The sequence below is a fragment of the Periophthalmus magnuspinnatus genome, chromosome 8 (genome assembly GCF_009829125.3).
Source record: "Periophthalmus magnuspinnatus isolate fPerMag1 chromosome 8, fPerMag1.2.pri, whole genome shotgun sequence".
Classification (NCBI taxonomy): domain Eukaryota; kingdom Metazoa; phylum Chordata; class Actinopteri; order Gobiiformes; family Gobiidae; genus Periophthalmus; species Periophthalmus magnuspinnatus.
In genome coordinates, this window is record NC_047133.1 from 29,157,417 (window position 1) to 29,177,758 (window position 20,342).

Below are 20,342 nucleotides of genomic sequence, written 5' to 3' on the forward strand. Positions count from 1 at the left end.
TCAGAAATTCAGGAGGATTACAAAATACAATGGGATATTTTTTGAGATAACTTAATAAAATGATAAAAGGTTCACATTGTCTAGTGAGCAGTATTGTTTCTTTGAGTGCTCTTTTCCCTACAGTTGCTCTCTGAGAAGCCTACTCCTCTGATCGACTCTGCATGCTCTGTTCTGGATGAGTGGAGCCACGAGGCACACAGCAGCCATCTGCAGGCCAATGCTGTGTGTCTGAACCAGATCTGAGACAATAATGAGATAAGTCACACTGACACAAGCCTTTGAAGGAGCGGACACAACACTCCACAATCTGTGCTGTAACATGATATCTTCAAAGCCAGACGACAGCAGAGGGAAGAAGGGAAGTGGAGGATGGATAGGGAGAGGTTATACACAGCTTTGAACAAAAATATTGCAAAATGTGTCCTATCTGTAACTGTTCTAGTTCTGATTTTGTCATTATCCATCGATCCATTTTCTTCCACTCATCCAGGTCACAGGGACAGCACTCATCTGGGGCTGGTCGCAGGGGCAGCAGGGACTCTCAGACTTCCCCCACCCCAAACACGTCCTCCAGCTCCTCCAGTGGAACCCCAAGGTGTTCCCAGGCCAACCGAGAGACTTAGGTCGTTTTCACACCTAATAGTCCAGTAGACTTGGTTCGATTCGGGACCAAAATTGAAACATTGTTAACATTTTCAATTGGAGCGGTTTGCTTTCACACTGCTTTTTGTCAAACGAACCAAACCTTTGGAGAAGCTTGTCTAATCCTTCACATGTGGTGGCGCTGTACTAAAAACCATGGAAGGAAATGAGACAAAAAACCATGAAGAAGAAACGCCGCTCGTCTATTGGTCAATACAACGCAACTTCTTTTCCGCAGGGAAATGTAAACAAAATTACTTTTGTCCGACACTGCGCTACAGTGCGGGGGAATCCTACTGCTTTCATTTTTTCACTTATTAATTTATAAACCTCGTTGTTTTTGTGCATGGTCACGAGTAACTGACATATATTTTCGTCAGACCATATTTCTATGAGGGCTTTTACCTCCTCTTCACTCCACGTCTGACCACGAGCCATTCCTCCGCTCCGCTAGCTTTGCACCCGTGTTTGTTTTGGTTTTATTTACCCAGAATGCTCTGCATGTAATCCGCTTCCTGTCTTTGGAGCGGCCTGTGGTCCGCTTGGCGTTCACATATGCATTCAAACCGTACCAGAGTTCACTTCAACCGGACCGAGACCTAGGTTTTTTTGCGGACCAGAGTTCGCTTCACACCTGACCAAACGAACCGGACTTTGTGGCCAAAAGAACTAGAGTTCGATTAAAGCGCGCTAACCAGTGCTAGTGTGAATACGACCTTAGTCCCTCCAGCATGTCTTGGGCCTTCTCTGGGGTATGCCCGGGACACCTCCCTAGATAGACGTCCAGGACGTGGAGGAACAGCAGCTCTACTCTGAGCTCCTCCCTGCGTAATCTGATCTCCTCACCCTATCTCTAAGGAAGCGCCCAGCTGGGTGAAATGACAAAACTCATTTCAACAGCTTGTATCCACGATCTTGTCCTTTCAGTCATTACCCAAAGCTCATGACCACAGGTGACGGTAGGAACGTAGATTGACCAATCGAGAGCTTTGCCTTTCGACTCAGCTCCTTCTCTACCACAACAATCTCATGCTCTGTCCTTCCCTCATTCATGAACAAAACCCCAAGATACTTGAACTCCTACACTTGAGGCAAGGACTCTCCACCCACCTGGAGAGGGCAAGCCACGCTTTTCCAGTTGAGAACCATAGCCTCGGATTTGGAGGAGCTGATTCTCATCTCAGACACAACACACTCGACTGAAAACTGTCCCAGCGCATATTGCAGGTCGTGTTTAGATGAAGTCATCAAGACAACATCATCTGCAAACAGTAGAGATGAGAACCTGTGGTTCCTGAACCAGACCCCCTCCAGACCCTGACTGCGTAGACTCGTTTACATATACTGTATAATACAATACAATACAATACAATATGAACACAGTACAGTGCAGCACAGCACAGCATGTTGAAAATGTGCATCAACCCAGGCCCCAGCACCATCGCGATTACTCTCTGTTAAAGAGAAGTGACACTGGTAAGAGGCCATTTTGAAGCCCCCAAGAAAAAAGGAGACAACACAGGCTCTTACTATGCTGTCGTCCCCATTCAGTCTCTGAACACAAGCTGTTGTCAAATATTCAGCACAGAGAGGAGGGGTGTACTGTACAGTTTGCACACTTATATGAAGTGACTTTATGGGATGGGCCACCTCTATTATTGGGTTCATTAAACAGTAAGGAATTACTCACAGCCAAAAAATGCCCCCTACCTGGGAACTGTTGAGTGAGTGGGTAGTGAATAAGTATTGCATTCTAAAACAGCTGAACTCTACTGTTTTACAGAGAGCACCATAAAATATTGCAAACTTCTACACTGGAAATGTTATTCCACATTAAATATAGACTAAAACAATGATGGCCAAGTGGGTTGCCAAATTATTCATTTGGCCTGAATGAGTACATGCAACTGCCCACTTCTATGGGTGCTTCACTATCTCCCTATATTCTGGTCATACTGCAGCCAAAATGTCAGACACATTGTGGGCACATGTTGATGGACATTCATTTCTTATAAATAAATATTTTTATTTTATAAATAAAATAAAAATAATTGATTTTTTTTAGTAGCCTAGTTTCTTATTTCTAAATTCAGTTATAAATTCTGAAATCTCATTATGAGTCATGCGACAAATGCATGACTTTATATTTCTTTCTATTCTAGGGAATTCCCAGAGTGACATGAACCACATGGTAATTCAAAGCGCCTTTCAGTTGATTTCTATGCTTTAAACATCATCATCAACGCTCTATTTTTCTGTAACGCCATCTTTAAGTGTCCATGTGTCCAAGTTCAAGCATGTAGGTCAAATGTTCCTCATGTCTTATAGCCTATCAATAGCCTTTCACATTACATTGCAGAGATATTAGTGTGTTACCATGAGAAGAAAGGTATCTGTGAAACTAGCTTCATTGCCAACATCAGTGTCTCATATCATTAACTCGCGGCAACGTTAGCATGTAGTGTCTCATGTTTAGGAACCCCCGGCAGTGTGATTGTACTTGTATAGCATGCGTGGGTTGAGGTTGCTGTGAAAATGAGCTAGCATAGGATGTCCCCTCAGGGTTAGCAGCCACATTGTGGCTTTTGAAAGAGCTCTGAGATTGAAGCTGGTCTCAAAACAGAAGACTTGAGAGTATTAGCATGACACCTATAGTGTACACGTTCATGAGCTGAACTGGTTTGATCTTTTACTCTAAACTTTGTAAGGCTTTGTATGTTAGATTTTCACAAAGTGATATGGGTCTATTGTTACAACCTTTGACTGAAACTTGAACTGTGATTCCAATGTTTTATTAAGATAAGTAGGCTGTTACTGTATTAGCCTATAATGTGTAGCCTTATGTATTAGCCTATGATTAAGGTCCAACTAATTCCAGAGCAAATATTTGGAGACTTGAAAGTGTTTTTTGGGGAAAATAGTCTCTTCTTTGATTTCATTTGTCTTATTACAATTTGGTGTTCAAGTGGGTAGGCATTGTGGTGTCATAAATTGCAATTTAATGGCATTGTCTCACCAACCAAATATGCTGAAAAATGGTTTGTAATCACAAGACATCCTTAGAGAATGTATGTAGGGAATAGCGAACGTAGTCCTACCACTGATGCTCACAAGCCTCAGTAAAGGGGGAATTGACTTTTCTTAAACCGAGATTGTTTCTCAGTTATCAATATTACTAGACGTAGATTCTTCATTTCTCTTATAAATGATCCAAAAGTCATAAACGAAAAATGATAACATGTCTTCAGGCTTCAAAGAGGCTGCACTGGCAGAAGCTGTGCTAGCCAATAGATCCACGGTGCTAGCATACATCTGCTGTTGAACCTGACAAAGACAAACAAATCACTGTCAAAAATAGTATCAGAAAGTATTACATACATAATATAGACAAATAACTGTACATCCTGATGAATGACTTACAGTTGAAACCAGATGTTTACCTGCTCTTTTTAAAAAGACACGTATGCTTTTTTTCTCACTGTCTGACATGAAATCAGAGTAAACTTTTCCTGTTCTAGGTCAGTTAGAATTACCAAAATTATTTCTATTTGCCAAATGCCAGAATAATGAGAGAAGGACCTTTTAAGAAAATTTTTCATTACTTTATACATATACTATATACATTTCATTAGTATATGGTACAATTTTCTTTAAACTGTATGACTTAGGTCAAATGTTTTGGATATCCTTCCACAAGCTTCTCACAGTAGTGGTCAGGCTGGAATTTTAGCCCATCCTCCTGACAGAACTGGTGTAACTTAGCCAAGTTTGTCGGCAGTCATACTCACACATGCCTTTTCAGGTCTGTCCATAAATTTTCAACAGGATTGAGATCAGGGCTTTGTGATGGCCACTCCAAAACATTGACTTTGTTACCCTTAAGCCACTTTGTAACCAGTTTGGCAGTAAGCTTTGGGTCAATGTCTATTTGGAAGACCCATCTGCACCCAAGCTTTAACTTTCTGGCTGATGTCTTGAGGTGTTGTTTCAGTATTTCCACCTAATGTCCTTTCCTCCTGATGCCATCTATTTTGTGAAGTGCACCAATTCCTCCTGCAGCAAAAAAACCAAAAAAAAAAACAAACAAAAAACAAACACAATATGATGCTGCCACCCCCGTATTTCACACTTGGAATGGTGATGACAGACTTGCAAGTTTATCCCTTTTTCCTCGAAACGTAACAGTGCTCATTATGGTCAAACAGTTCAATTTTAGTTTCATCAGACCACAGGACATACCTGCAAAAATTAAGGTCTTTGTCCCTGTGTGCATTTGTAGACTGTAATCTGGCTTTTTTTTTTAAATGTTTCTTTTGGAGTAATGTCTTCTTCCTGCAGAGTGTCCTTTCAGCCCATGTTGGTACAGTACTCGTTTCACTGTGGATAATGACACACTCTTACCAGCTTCAGCAGCATCTTTACAAGGTGTTTTACTTTTGTTCTTGGGCTGACATGCACATTTCAGACAAAAGCACATTCATCTCTGGGAAAGGAAAACCCATCTCCTTCCTGAGCAGTGTGATGGCTGGACATTCTCATGGTGTTTATACCTGTGTAATTGTTTGAACAGATGAACGTGGCACCTTCAGGCATCTGCAAATTGCACCAAGGATGAACCAGACTTGTGCAAGTCCACAGTCCACCTTTTCCTGATATCTTGGCTGATTTCTTTTGACTTTCCCTTGATGTTACACAAAGAAGCTGTGTGTTTTAGGTGTGTCTTCAAAAATACCCCATAAATGTGTCTCTAATTATCTTACATGTTGTCAATAAACCTACCAGAAGATTCCAAAGACATGACATCATCATCTGTGTTTTCCTAAATGTTTCAAGTCATGGTAATCTTACTGTATGTAAACCTCTGACTTTGAAGAAAGTAATGAACAATTGTCTTAAAAATCCTTCTCTCATTATTCTGGCATTTAGTAAATAGAAATATTTTTGGTAATCCTAATTGACCTAAAACAGGAAAAGTTTAGTTGGATTACTTGTCAGACAGAGAGAGAAACAAAAGACTATGTGTCTTTTTATATAGTGTATTTAAAGTCTGGTTTCAACTGTATACCTCATAATGTTCTCATCCTGATTAAATGATTAAAATAAAGATATAAAGAAATAAAGAAAAAAAAAATCTATGCTCCCAAACCACTCAATGGCAGCACACACATCTGCACTGTACATTGCATATTTGGATTCTGAATGGTCAATTCCCCCTAGAAAATGATCAATCTCAAGCTTATCTGTTGTTATACAATAAAGTACACAAAATTGACTTTTTAGAGCTTTTAACCATGTTGTAATAGTTTCCCTTCTTATTTACACACTCAAAGTTGCATGTAGAGTGTGACATGCATGTTTGAGTAAAAATCCAAGCATAAAATAATGATCCATGGATGCCATAGAATATAATTATGTAGCAGCCAAAAGCAAAATGTCTTATTTAAGCAAGCCCAAAATTGAACTAAATCAGGAAAAACTAAACCAGAGCCATCACTACTAAAACTGCAAAAAAAAAAAACACAAAAAAACCCAACAACAAACAAAAAAAAACCCCAAAAAAAACAAACCACAAGATCATGAATTCCTCTGTTTCAGTTTGGGAATGATTATAGATTAAGTTTTCAGCGTGTCTCCCTCCTGTCACAGTCCTCAGAACAATTCCCTCGAATTGTCACTGATGTGAGTTATCTGACCTTCTGACCCCCCACCCCAGGCTGATACAGTCCTGAGATCAACCCGTCCCCATTGCATTAAAAAATCTGTCAGAATGTCCACAATGTGCTGTGTCACTCCAACATTTCCACTGGCATTCTGGGCCTCCACCAGCTGTGTGTCCAAAAATACCCACAACCACATATCTCACTGTGGGACACTTTAAATGGGAGGGGCCAGAGCAGAGGGGTGGGAGGAGCAGACTAGCCCTAGGATAGCTGCACTGCTCTTTGACCAAGACTTAAGTTAGAGGAAAAGGCACTCTTGTGAGATTTTGTAGTTTGGAACAACTTTGGAGATTTACAAACATCTTGGGAACAATTGAGGTAAGATATTTGATTTCTCGACACTTTTGTTGTTTCAGAATTAGATAGACAACAGTTGCTACCAAGATTCTCCAGTCAAGAAACAGTTATAAGAACACTTCATTTGTGAACCACTATGGCATTTTACCTGAATGAGAAGAATTCTTTAAGACTGCGAAACATGACAAATGCCATTGTGGTGGACTAGCTGCTAAGGTTTCTCTGTCATATGGGGTTTAATTCATATTCATACATTCATTAAATCAGCATTTTAAACACTTATAATGCCCATGAGTGACAATATATTTTCATGTAGAAGAGTGAATCAGGTTAGATAAGCTAAAATGATTAACTGTAACAAGTACGATTTACAGTACAGATTTGAATGCCAAGTGACAGGTGGTACCAGAATTAAACAAAAGACCAGCGAGAGGCCACAGCTGATTAAGTGTGGGTTTGTGGTTTGACAACTCAATGTAAATACTATGCTAAAAATAGATCAAATCTTTCATGTCATCTTGCATTTCAGTGGGAAATGTATGATGCATCCACTATGCAAACCTTTAAATGTTTACTATTCTTTTGTATTCATTTGATAAAGTGTTTTTGAGCTAAGTGTCCTTACTTACTGACTCTGTGCCAAATGGTTACAATAGTATTTCCCCCCTAGATAGAGGTAATACACATATCTTCCTTAACAACTGAAATAAGAAATAGATAGGATGTCCTTCCATTGTGATACTATTATGACACTATCTTCTACATATACAATACACATTTTTGTCCTTATGCTGCACCATGACCCTACAAATTTTACAGTAATTTCTCACAACTTAAAATGTAAACTATATTGTGCTATTGTATGTCTGAATGTTTGTGATAAAGACTATAAAGTGGGCTATTGAAATCTCAGGTCAGGGTGACTAATAAGGCTAGAAAATGACATAAGCATTACCAGTCATTGGATACCCCTGGTCACATGACACATCTGGCAGCCTGTTTTTATGCCTGCCTGTTTTTAGACACTACCTTCATCAGCTGCTCAGGAAAAGTGTGGAGTCAAGGCCCAGTAAGAATTCTGTTTTTAAGAATAGCTTTCCGTTGGGGGAAGTTAAAGGAGGAGGGGCTAAAACAACATAGCAAAGGTTGGTATCTCTCTATAAACACATGGCTCACTGATAACCAATCTAGGGCATTTTTTTGCTCATGTAAAAAAAAAGCACACTAATAATGTGTAACTTGTGTATGTGTATAGTTTTCTCTCTTTTGGCTGCAGCTTCAGTTCCACCCTCTGATTTCATTGCTCTGAGCTCAATGTTGAGAGAGGTCACTCCCAGTAATTACGTCCAGTTACAGAGAAATTACAGCACCTTGGCCAAAGAAATGAATGTTTGCAAGTGAAATATTGAAATAGGGTGTAGTTTGCCACACATGGTTAATTGGTTAACTTGGCATTATAAGACTTTATATAGACCATGGCAGAAGGTTGGCGTTTTGGAAGTAAATTGTGAGTTTATTTTCCCTTTTAAAATGTATGTGATTTTAAGGGCTTTTGTTAATGTTATGCCCCTTTTAGTTGACTAATCAATGCATCCCAAGAGTTTCTTTAATCAATTACAGCCCTGAGTGATGTAGAACTATTACAATTGACTTTTTGCTATTTGTCAAAAGCGTGCTATGTATTTAAACTGTACCATAATGACTAACTGATTATACTGAAGTTTTATAAACAATACCTTATAAAAAAAATAATAATAAAAAAAACAGTTCAGTTGTGGTTCAGTATATGCATTGTTGTGTATAGCATATTCTAATTCCTGACCTTGGTGTTTTTAATTGCTACTAGTCTTTTCTACATACCTCCCAGATCAGTGCAAAAAAAAAAAAAAGAAATTACTGTTCAGCAGCCTCTCTTTATTCCTGCCTTGAAGCGTGTTTGTTTCTGCCGGTTAGACAAACAGTGTTGTGTCTTGTTGTTGTGAGTCGTCGGCACAGATCACAGTGACAGACTGAATCTTGTCTGAAGCTGTGACACCTTTCCTCTGTCAAATGGAGACAGAAACTGTCTATCCCATCCAACATGGCCACTCACAGGCCAGTCTGTGGAGAGCTGCCAGGTGGACACTGCTTTGTCTGGGCCACCTCTGCTGTTTGTAGGATTGGTGTTGTTTTGTTTTGGTTTGTACCATGAAGTTGTTGATTTTGGAAAGATTATGCTAAACCCTAACCCTAATTTACATTTTATTCATGCTAAACCATTTAAAAGTTGGTATCTGCATTGAAGAGTTCATCATTCAATGTGAGTGTGTGGTTTAACCTGCCAATAACAGCTGACCAATAGGAGGCCAACATTGTAAATAAGAATTTGTTCTTAATGTTTATAACACGTATCAGATAACAATTAGAATTTTGTATATTGCCCATGTTACCAGAGAATAAACTATACTGTTTATATTAGCAATTTATGGCAGACATTTAATGGAAAATGGAGATATGCTACCTGTCTAAATTATTTCATTTCATAAAAGCAAGTCTACAAGGATTATGTGCTTAGTCAAAATTCCCTCTCCATCTTCACTGGGAACCTGTTGACCTTAGAGCTACATATAAGAGCCATATTTAAAATGCTATAATCGCATTTGGCCTTGAAAATATAAGGTTAGCGAGGTTTGTGCAGAGAATCAGTCGACTAAGTGCTTTTAATGGCCTGCACGTACTGGCACAGAAGGGGAAGATGAAAGGATTCAGTGTGGAGACAGAGCTTTAGAGCAGTTTTCACAGGTAGGCTGAAATAGTGACCATGACGGCATCAATAAACAGCAAGCATGTGACGAGGGAATCAGGTGAATAAATAAGACATCACTTAAGCATGGAACAACACATGACATAGGAAATTGATCAAACCATGTAATAAATGTGTAAACTGATAAACAATTATAGAAAATTATACAAATGTACTAAAACACTTAATGTCAAATATGTTGACTTGTACCGCAACTTAAAATAAATAAATTCAGACTCAAATATAGGCAGGTTACACTGATATACTTGGAGATGGAGATGTTATTGGTTTTCCTGGAATGTTCCACAGTATGGCATTAAGCTTATCTAGCTTGCATTTACTTAATTACAGGTGTTTTTATTGCCTTAAAACGTGCATTCTCACTTTGCTTTAGCGTAGTGACTCCAAGATAAGTTTAACGCCACGGTGGAACGTTGTAGACAAAAATGGAGACAAGCAGGTGGTAGACCCTTCACCAGAAAAGTTACATAGTCCATCCATCCATCCATCCATTTTCTTCCGCTTATCCGGGGCCGGGTCGCGGGGGCAGCAGTCTAAGCAGGGACTCCCAGACTTCCCTCACCCCGGACACGTCCTCCAGCTCCTCCGGTGGGACCCCAAGGCGTTCCCAGGCCAGCTGAGAGACATAGTCCCTCCAGCGTGTCCTGGGTCTTCCCCGGGGCCTCTTCCCGGTGGGACATGCCCAGAACACCTCCCTAGGGAGGCGTCCAGGAGGCATCCTGAGCAGATGCCCGAGCCACCTCAGCTGGTTCCTCTCAACGTGTAGGAGCAGCGGCTCTACTCCGAGCTCCTTCCGTGTGACCGAGCTCCTCACCCTATCCCTAAGGGTGCGCCCGGCCACTCTGCGGAGGAAGCCCATTTCAGCCGCTTGTATCCGCGATCTTGTCCTTTCGGTCATTACCCAAAGCTCATGACCATAGGTGAGGGTAGGAACGTAGATTGACCGGTAAATCGAGGGCTTCGCCTTCCGGCTCAGCTCCTTCTTTACCACAACGGACCGATACAGCGACCGCATCACTGCAGACGCTGCACCGATCCGCCTGTCAATCTCCCGCTCCATCCTTCCCTCACTCGTGAACAAGACCCCGAGATACTTGAACTCCTCCACTTAGGGCAGAGACTCACCACCCACCCGGAGAGAGCAAACCACCTTTTTCCGGTCGAGAACCATGGCCTCGGATTTGGAGGAGCTGATTCTCATCCCAGCCGCTTCACACTCGGCTGCAAACCGCCCCAGTGCCTGCTGCAGGTCCTGGCTCGAAGAAGCCATCAGGACAACATCATCTGCAAACAGCAGAGATGAAATCCTGTGGTTCCCAAACCAGGCCCCCTCCGGCCCCTGGCTGCGCCTAGAAATTCTGTCCATAAATATAATGAACAGAACCGGTGACAAAGGGCAGCCCTGGCGGAGTCCAACATGCACCGGGAACAGGTCTGACTTACTGCCGGCAATGCGAACACAGCTCCTGCTCCGGTCATACAGGGACCGGACAGCCCTTAGCAAAGAGCCCCGGACCCCATACTCCCAGAGCACCCCCCAAAGGACACCACGAGGGACACGGTCGAATGCCTTCTCCAGATCCACAAAACACATGTGGACTGGTTGGGCATACTCCCATGAGCCCTCGAGGACCCGATGGAGAGTATAGAGCTGGTCCAGTGTTCCACGACCAGGACGAAAACCACACTGCTCCTCCTGAATCCGAGGTTCGACTATCGGTCGGATTCTCCTCTCCAGTACCCTGGAATAGACCTTACCGGCAAGGCTGAGGAGTGTGATTCCCCTGTAATTGGAACACACCCTCCGGTCCCCCTTCTTATACAGAGGGACCACCACCCCGGTCTGCCATTCCACAGGTACTGTCCCCGACCGCCACGCGATGTTGCAGAGACGTGTCAGCCAAGACAGTCCCACAACATCCAGAGATTTGAGGTACTCAGGACGGATCTCGTCCACCCCCGGAGCCTTGCCACCGAGGAGCTTGCCAACCACCTCAGTGACTTCAGCCAGGGTGATGGACGAGTCCGCCTCTGGGTCCCCAGTTTCTGCTTCCTCCTCGGAAGACGTGACAGTGGGATTGAGGAGATCCTCAAAGTATTCCTTCCACCGCCCGACAACATCCCCAGTCGAAGTCAGCAGCTCTCCACCCGCACTGTAAACAGTGTTGGTGAAGCACTGCTTTCCCCTCCTGAGGCGTCGGACGGTTTGCCAGAATCTCTTTGAGGCCGTCCGATAGTCCTCCTCCATGGCCTCCCCGAACTCCTCCCAACCCCGAGTTTTTGCCTCTGTGACTGCCCGAGCCGCGGCACGCTTGGCCCGCCGGTACTCATCAGCTGCCTCAGGAGTCCCACAAGCCAACAAGGCTCGATAGGACTCCTTCTTCAGCTTGACGGCATCCCTTACTTCCGGTGTCCACCACCGGGTTCGGGGATTGCCGCCGCGACAAGCACCACAGACCTTACGACCACAGCTACGAGCAGCCGCATCGACAATAGAGGTGGAGAACATGGCCCACTCGGAGTCCATGTCTCCAACCTCCCCCGGGATCAGGGAGAAGCTCTCCCGGAGGTGGGAGTTGAAGACCCCCCTGACAGAGGGCTCCGCCAGACGTTCCCAGCAGACCCTCACAATGCGCTTGGGCCTGCCAGGTCTGTCCGGCTTCCTCCTCCGCCAGCGGATCCAACTCACCACCAGGTGGTGATCAGTTGACAGCTCAGCCCCTCTCTTCACCCGAGTGTCCAAGACACGTGGTCGGAGGTCAGATGACACGACAACAAAGTCGATCATCGACCTCCGACCTAGAGTGTCCTGGTGCCATGTGCACCGATGGACACCCTTGTGCTCGAACATGGTGTTTGTTATGGACAAGCTGTGACTAGCACAGAAGTCCAATAACAAAACACCGCTCGGGTTCAGATCGGGGAGGCCGTTCCTCCCAATCACGCCCCTCCAAGTGTCACTGTCGTTACCCCACATGGGCGTTGAAGTCCCCCAGGAGAACAACGGAGTCCCCGGTTGGTGCACTGTCTAGTACCCCTCCCAGGGACTCCAGAAGGCCGGGTACTCTGCACTGCTGTTTGGCCCGTAGGCCGACACAACAGTGAGAGACCTGTCCCCGACCCGAAGGCGCAGGGACGCGACCCTCTCGTTCACCGGAGTGAACCCCAACACGCAGTGGCTGAGCTGTGGGGCAATGAGCAAGCCCACACCAGCTCGCCGCCGCTCCCCGCGGGCAACGCCAGAGAAATGGAGAGTCCAACCCCTCTCAAGAAGTTGGGTTCCAGAGCCCAAGCTGTGCGTGGAGGTGAGGCCGACTATATCTAGCCGGTAACGCTCAACCTCCCGCACAAGCTCAGGCTCCTTCCCCCCCAGCGAGGTGACATTCCATGTCCCCAGAGCTAGTCTCCATGTCCGGAGATCCGGTCGTCGAGGTCCCCGCCTTTGACCGCCGCCCGGATCTCTCCGCACCCGCCCCTCATGGCTCCTCCCGCAGGTGGTGGGTCCACGGGAGGACGGCCCCACGTCGTTTCTTCGGGCTGGGCCCAACCGGGCCCCGTGGGGAAAGGCCCGGCTACCAGGCGCTCGCTGCCGAGCACCCACCCCAGGCCTGGCTCCAGGGTGGGGCCCCGGTAACGCCAGTCCGGGCGACGTAACTGGCCTCGTTGTTTCTCTATTCATGATGGGCTTAAGTTACATAGTACACCTTTAAATACATATGTTATTATGTTATGACAGCACTGCCCTATAAGAGACAATGATAATCCTATAACTGGAATGTTCTTGGTTCAAATCCCACCTTCCTACCTGTGTTTTGGCATGAAACCCCACTCTTACCTGGGTTAGCAGTCACATTACCACCAGTTTGCCGCAGGACAACTGTAACCAATCCAATAATGTTACTGTAATCAGTGTAGACTTTTTCAGACTTTGATCAATATTACTTTCCCCCTGATCTAATCCTTATATAAAGATATTGCAAAATTACCTTACAACATTATTCTTGTTCCATCTTCGTCCTCGGCCTTTCTGAAGCCCTCTCATGTATAAAAAATGAGCTTGTAGATTTGCCTTTTTATTTGGAAGATGTTAACGTGTTCGCCATGACCTCTTGAACTTGCCCAGCGCTTTGGCTTTTTGTGTTGAATAAATAAACATGAATAAATGCTCGCACAGGCAGGGTTTTACTGCTGTGTGCACAGAATAAAAACACACTGAACAAGCACAAGCAGATGAATGAATTATGGATGGAACACATAAGAATATAAAGTCTGAGATTTAAAATGCACCCTTAACATTCGCCATCTTTATGCAAACTTCTGCCTACTGGTTAACCAAATATAGAGAAAGAAAGGCTTTGACCAATAAAGGGAGAGAAATTGGCAGATGTGCAGGATGATAAGATAAACAAGTTAATGGATAGTACTAAAAAAAATAACATTCTATGGGTTTAGTTGTTTTTCTGTTTAGTTGTTTGTATTTTTCTGTCTGTAGGCTTTGTTGGACAGGACTATGGTAAAGAGTAGCTCAGAGCGTTTGTCCACTGATCCGAAGGCTGACAGTTTGAATCCAGGTTTCGACATAAACATCACTGATTAAGTGGTCAGATCCACTGACCCACAGGTTGGCAGTGCGATTCCAGCTCCCACAGATGAATACTGCTATTGTGTTCTTGGGCAAGACACTTAATTCCCCTCGCACTAGTGCCTGCATATGCTGGTGTACGAATGAGTGGGTGGTTTCTTGATGTAAAGGATGTATATATATATATATATATATATATATATATATATATATATATATACACACACACACACACACATATTAGTGACCAAGAGTTGGAGGAAACATTCAGGTAATTGTTGGAGCTCAATCAGCTGCCATACACGCTATTTGATTCCCCATTCGGAACAACTCATATATATTGTATGTAATATAGGACACTCCCATCTGCTCTAATCCCCTACAACAAACAACAAACAGTCAGCCCTGTGTAGAGAAAGCAGCCCATAGGTAAGGAGCCAGTGCACGCTCTTGTTAGCTTCTGTAGATGCTCTGAGCTGTTCTCATGATGACGCCTGCTTGGATTCTGTGGTGCTCCAGCAGATGATAATGCACCATAACTAAGTCTGCAGATGAAGAATGCTTATTTAAACTGTACTGACAGAATGGAGCCAACTGTATATGAGGTCTTTACAACAGTAACATGAGGGTAAATTCTCATACAGAACAGCAAACCAATTACTGTACATCTATACTTTAGTAAAGCTGAGCAGTGAATCATCAATCACCTCAGTCTTTCCATTTTTTTTTTCTTTTCTCTCACTGCTGCTGCTTTAAAACAATACAAAATTATTAATTAATGCTTTACTTTTTCCACAGACAGTGATTCCTGATCATGGCACAGAGGATATACCATGAGAGTGGACAAGATGGACGATCGGGTATGTACATATTTGGAAAGAAGAAATGTCAACAATCAGTCAACAATATTGGTTTATCCATTTAATCTGTGAGATACAGTGCTTTGAAAAAGTATTTGCCCCCTTACTGATTTTGTACTTTTTCTGTCCCTTTGTCACTCTTAGCCATTTCAGGTAAAACAAACTTAAATATTAGACAAAAATAACATCTGTTTTTTTAAGTGACGTTTTTATTTATTAAGAGAAAAAAAAGCCATCTGATGTGAAAAAGTAATTGCCCCCTAAACCTAATAACTGGTTGAACCACCCTTAGCAGCGTTTGCCATAACTAGCAATGAGTCTTTCACATCGCTGCGGAGGATTTTTGGCCCACTCTTCTTTGTAGAATTGTTATAAATCAACCACATTGGAGCATTGGAGGGTTTCCAAGCATGAACTGCTTTTTAAGGTCATGCCACAGCATCTCTATTGGATTCTGGTCTGGAGTTTGACTAGGCCACTCCAAAACCCTCATTTTGTTTTGTTTTTTTAAGCCATTCAGAAGTGGACTTGCTGGTGTGCTTTGGATCATTGTCCTTGGGTGCTACAGAACCCAAGTGTGCTTCAGCTTGACTGATGGCCAGACATTCTCCTTCAGGATTTGTTGGTAGAGAGCAGAGTTCATAGTTCCTTCAATCAGAGTGAGTCGTCCAGGTCCTGAAGCAGCAAAGTGGCCCAAAACCATGACACTACCACCACCACCATGTTTCACTGTTGGCATGATGTTCTTTTTATCAAATGCTATGTTCATTTTACGCCAGATGTAATGGGATGCACTCCTTCCAAAAAGTTCAACTTTTGTTTCATCAGTCCACAGAATATTTTCCCAAAAGCTTTGGGGATCATCAAGATGTTTTTTGGCGTCAGTGTGATGAGCCTTTATGTTCTTTTTTGTCAGCAGTGGCTTTGGCCTTGGAACTCTACCATGCCATTTTTGCCTAGTCTCTTTCTTATGGTTGAGTCATGAACACTGACCTTTAGTGAGGCAAGTTGAAGCCTGCAGTTGTTTAGATGTTGTTCTGGGTTCCTTTGTGACTTCTTAGATCAGTCATCGCTGTGCTTTTGGGGCCGTTTTTATGGGCCAGCCACTCCTAAAGTTCACTACTATACCATGCTTTCTCCATTTGTGGATAATGGCTCTCACCGTGGTTTGCCGGAGTCCCAAAGATTTAGAAATGGCTTTGTAACCTTTTCCAGACTGAGACATGTTGATTGCTTTTCTTCTTATCTGCTCCTGAATTTCTTTGGATGGCGCCATGATGTCTTGGGTTCAATATGGCCAATTTCACCTTGTCAGACAGGTTCTGTTTAAGTGATCTCTTGATTTGAAAGGTCTGGCAGCAATGAGGCCTAGGTATGGCTATGAAATTGAACTCAGCTTTCCACAATAATATGGTTAATCACAGTTACCTCATCATTTAACAAGGGGAGCAATTACTTTTTTTACACAGCATTTTATGTTTACGTGGGTTATCTTTGTTTAATATTTAAATTAGTTTGATCTGAAACAGTTAAGTGTGACACGCATGCAAAAAAGACATCAGGAAGGGGTCAAATACTTTTTCACATCACTGTACATGTTTTTCCCCTATGGCCAGTATACCTCACTGCAGTAACGTAACATGTGTCTATGATTGCATACTTTTGTGTTGTTGTGAATTGTCAGGAATTAAAACCACATAACAAGTGGTGTATGCTATAGTGTCTTCTGTTTTTTTTTTTAGTTTTTTTTTTTAATTATACCAAAATAGAGTGCACAAGTAAAATGCAATAGCTCCACACTCAAACCAACCAAACCGAAATGTGAGCAAATGACACGAGCCTGTGTAGCGAGTCCATTTATAGCAGGACTGACATGTGATCTCACAGCACTTATAGACTCCAAAACATCACGCCATGACATTGGCATTACAGACATAACTTAGCACAGACCAAATGAGTCATGTGTCCATGTCTGAATCATCATGTGATATACAGCTTGGGAACGAGAAAAGTTCAATTATTTCTATATTATTATAAATTATTTTATGCAATATTGGCTCTTCGCCACACTCATAACTAATGCATCCATTAAAGTTCAAACATTTAACATGTTGGTAATTTTCAACACCAAACTGATGCAATACAATAGAGATGTGCCTTCTCTTCTTCAAATTAACTATAGTTAATGTAAAGCAGTGAGATCTTTATTGGGCATTGGACATAGATAAATGGTAAAAAAATGAATTATTGGAAGTAATTTTCTTTGCACTGTTAATTCTGGAAATTCAAAGGTACTTAAACAGTTAAGGTGATGCCCTCTAATTAGGATCTTTTGTTATTAGTACTGGTTCATATTTAATTCATTCAGGCTGTTGGGAGTCACAGTCCCGCTGTGTCCCCTCTGATCTGCAGGTTGTCTACTCTGCTAACTGATCTGTCACATACAAATGATCCTGACCCACTATTCACAAAGGGAGGTCATCTAGGACTCTAGGAGGTTTGCGACAAAATTTCCAAAAAGCCACTGTCCTGCTTTACAACATTCATGGAATGTCTTCACTCTGGAAATAACATTGGGGTTATTTACAGTCAGGATACAACCTATGTTTAACACTTCATCTCAGGGTCACCTCATGCTATGTAGCATAAAACAAAGATTGTACAAGACAATACTGGGGAGCCTGCACAAGTAAAGCATACAACAATGTGATTCTGCCTCAGTAGATTTTAAAGCACCCAAGCACGCTAGGCTATTAAATGTACTATAAGTTAATTTGTTGCTACTATTCTTGCAAAATTTATTGTGAAAAGGCTAGGGCCAAACTAAATTTACTATAGAAACAAAATTGAAAGTTGTCCTTCTTCCACCAGTTTCCATTATTTGTTGTTGGCGTTATTTCCTTCCATTTAGAAGTGGTATAGAACTGTTTTCTGAATTATCGTTCCTTCTTTCTCTTCACAGTCCTGGGGATGCTTGCAGTTCAGGTGGAGAAAGACCCCAAAACAGGTGCTGCCATTGTTAGATCTGTGACACCTGTGTCGGGACAGACTGACCCGCAATCAGCAACCACCATCTTCGATGATGGACGTAAGAGTATCCATGCTGTTGGAGGCTCTGTGGCGCAACCATCCAGTGAAGAACTCAGTCAGATACTGAGCGCAATCGATGGGGTTGGCATGACAGCTCTCCTGGATGACATCGCTATAATGCCAACACAAGAAACGGCCAAAGTAGAAGTTACCCAAACAGGTCTTGGAAATGATCTGTCTAGCAATCTGGTCATGTCAACTGTAAACAACTCCAAAGATCCAGACTTTAAAGAAAAAGATACATTTGAAAATGTGCCAAAGACAATAGATGAAACAAAGGTTAAACAAAAGACATTGGGGATTGACAGTTCATCCAACGTGGAAGTGACAGAGAGTGAAATGCTATGCAAAGGCCCTGTTACTCTTATGTTCATGGGATATACCGATGGACGCACAGATGGAGAAGATTTAGAAGCAGAAGAGCCCCAAGGCATGCTTACGGCAGAAAGAGTCATCATCACAGATGACGGAGAAGAACTGGTGATAGGAACAGACTCAACTGTTCCGTCTCAGAAACCTGCAGAAGATATGGCAGCTCAGAAGGCAACCAAAGAGTCCCAGGACAAGGCAGCGTTCCAAGATGTACCCCTGGAAGGACAGATGGAGTGGGTGCCACAGAGAGGAGAGGAAGGAGGGAATGAACAGGAGAAGTCAGAAAGTATAGCAGAGGGGCAGGGAAAGCCGAAACGAAAGACCTGTCAATGCTGTACAGTTATGTGAAGGAAAATCTTATGCAACTATATGGACTCATTAATGGACTAAATCATAAGACTGTTATATCTATATCTAAGACTGTTATATCTATCTGTACCAAACTGTGCCTTTTTCAATAGTAACAATATGACTAATCCACCTACCATGAGTCAGCTAATGTTTTGAAAGATATCACTGAAGTGTGATGATACTGAAGCATGAATGTAACAGTATAGTAACCTATTTTACCACCTGTTTCTTGCGAATAAATTAAATTGGAAAAAATATTTACAAACACTTCTACTAGGGCTGGAAGATTAATCACAATTAGAAACCATAATTTTCTCCACAAACTACCATATTCTGGAGAAAAACTGCTAACTGTAGTTTAGATCTGTACAAACACGTTCTAATTCCTGTGTTAGTTTGTCAGTCAGTCTCATTCTTCTGGATGCTTTTAAAATGGGAACTTTGAAGAGAATCCTATTATTAAAACATAAGTCAAAAAACTAATTGCAATGCTTTTCAGAAAAGTCACAATTACATGTTTTTCCCAAATTGTTCGGCCCCAAAACATACTCATATGTTCAATATTTATTTAACATGTTTTTCCCAAATTGTTCGGCCCCAAAACATGCTCATATGTTCAATATTTATTTAACATGACATGGCATTATGATTAAAATGTTATTCAAAACCTGGTGCTAATTCTAAAACTATTTGTACCACAGTGTTTCACTAAGTTTCTCTTATTCATTTTTTACATATAAATGTTGCCAAACTGTTTTGTTACTTCCAATGACTCAATGGAAAGGGATACAATTCAATAACAATTCCTCCCTCTGGTGGTGAAATATGATAAGCTCAACCTGATATTTTGAATATGTATAGCTGTTAGTGTAATAGATTGTATGGTGCATTTGCAGGATTATGAACTTTGTTACTATAATGATAAACATATGGAATTTGTCTGTTAAAGATAATGAAATATGGTCTTTTGGTGAAAAATGGGGTAAAATTCAGGTCGTGGAGATTAACTAGTAATGCCATTTTCTACTTCTGAGGATAAAAACTACTCAAATTGAACGCATGCAGCAGTCTGAGTGGATACATAGTCATAGTGTTGATGTGGTGATGATGTGGATTTGGTTATTGTGACTCACCTGCACATGGGGACAGCTGATAAATCCATGAACAGATCATCATTTCAGGTTTGAGCCTGTTCCTGTCACACTCTGGAGATGACCGCCAGATAAATCCACTCAGCACAATCTATCACAGGTAGGTTCATATTTCAAATCTTATTTAAATGTTTTACAATTCATAAAGTAAAGGTTTCATTGTTATTAGTTTCTGTCGATTGATAAAAACCCTAATAATAATAATGAGAATGTACTAATAAAATCAGTACTACTGGCGATGGCTCGAGGTTTCTTAATCAGCTATATATTTTAATCATGTACATATGGCATATGATATAATGCAACTGCCTTAATTATACTGTAACTATCAGTGCTATGTAGGATCAATTTACAAGCTTTCCTATTTCATAAATAAATAGTCAGAAGGGACAGTATACAAAACACCCATTTGCACATTGTCTAGGGATTACTGTAAATGTCATTGCATAGGGATCTTCAGTGTAAACAATGCAC

The 20,342-nt window shown here is 42.2% G+C and overlaps 1 protein-coding gene across 1 annotated transcript; it reads left to right on the forward strand.

Moving 5' to 3' along the window:
- Positions 1 to 6,559: 6,559 nt before the first annotated feature.
- Positions 6,560 to 20,060, forward strand: LOC117374883 (uncharacterized). The gene is made up of 3 exons (XM_033971088.2): positions 6,560 to 6,680; positions 14,843 to 14,904; positions 17,867 to 20,060. The coding sequence occupies exons 2-3, from the start codon at positions 14,859 to 14,861 to the stop codon at positions 18,712 to 18,714; spliced, it is 894 nt and encodes a 297-aa protein (XP_033826979.1). The 5' UTR covers positions 6,560 to 6,680; positions 14,843 to 14,858; the 3' UTR covers positions 18,715 to 20,060.
- Positions 20,061 to 20,342: the final 282 nt, after the last annotated feature.

Bases quoted from the DNA above. Each gene is read 5' to 3' on its own strand.
- LOC117374883 (XM_033971088.2), top strand. From the start codon at position 14,859: ATGGCACAGAGGATATACCATGAGAGTGGACAAGATGGACGATCGG. The intron at 14,905-17,866 runs GTATGTACATAT...TTCTCTTCACAG, and splicing joins TGGACAAGATGGACGATCGG to TCCTGGGGATGCTTGCAGTT.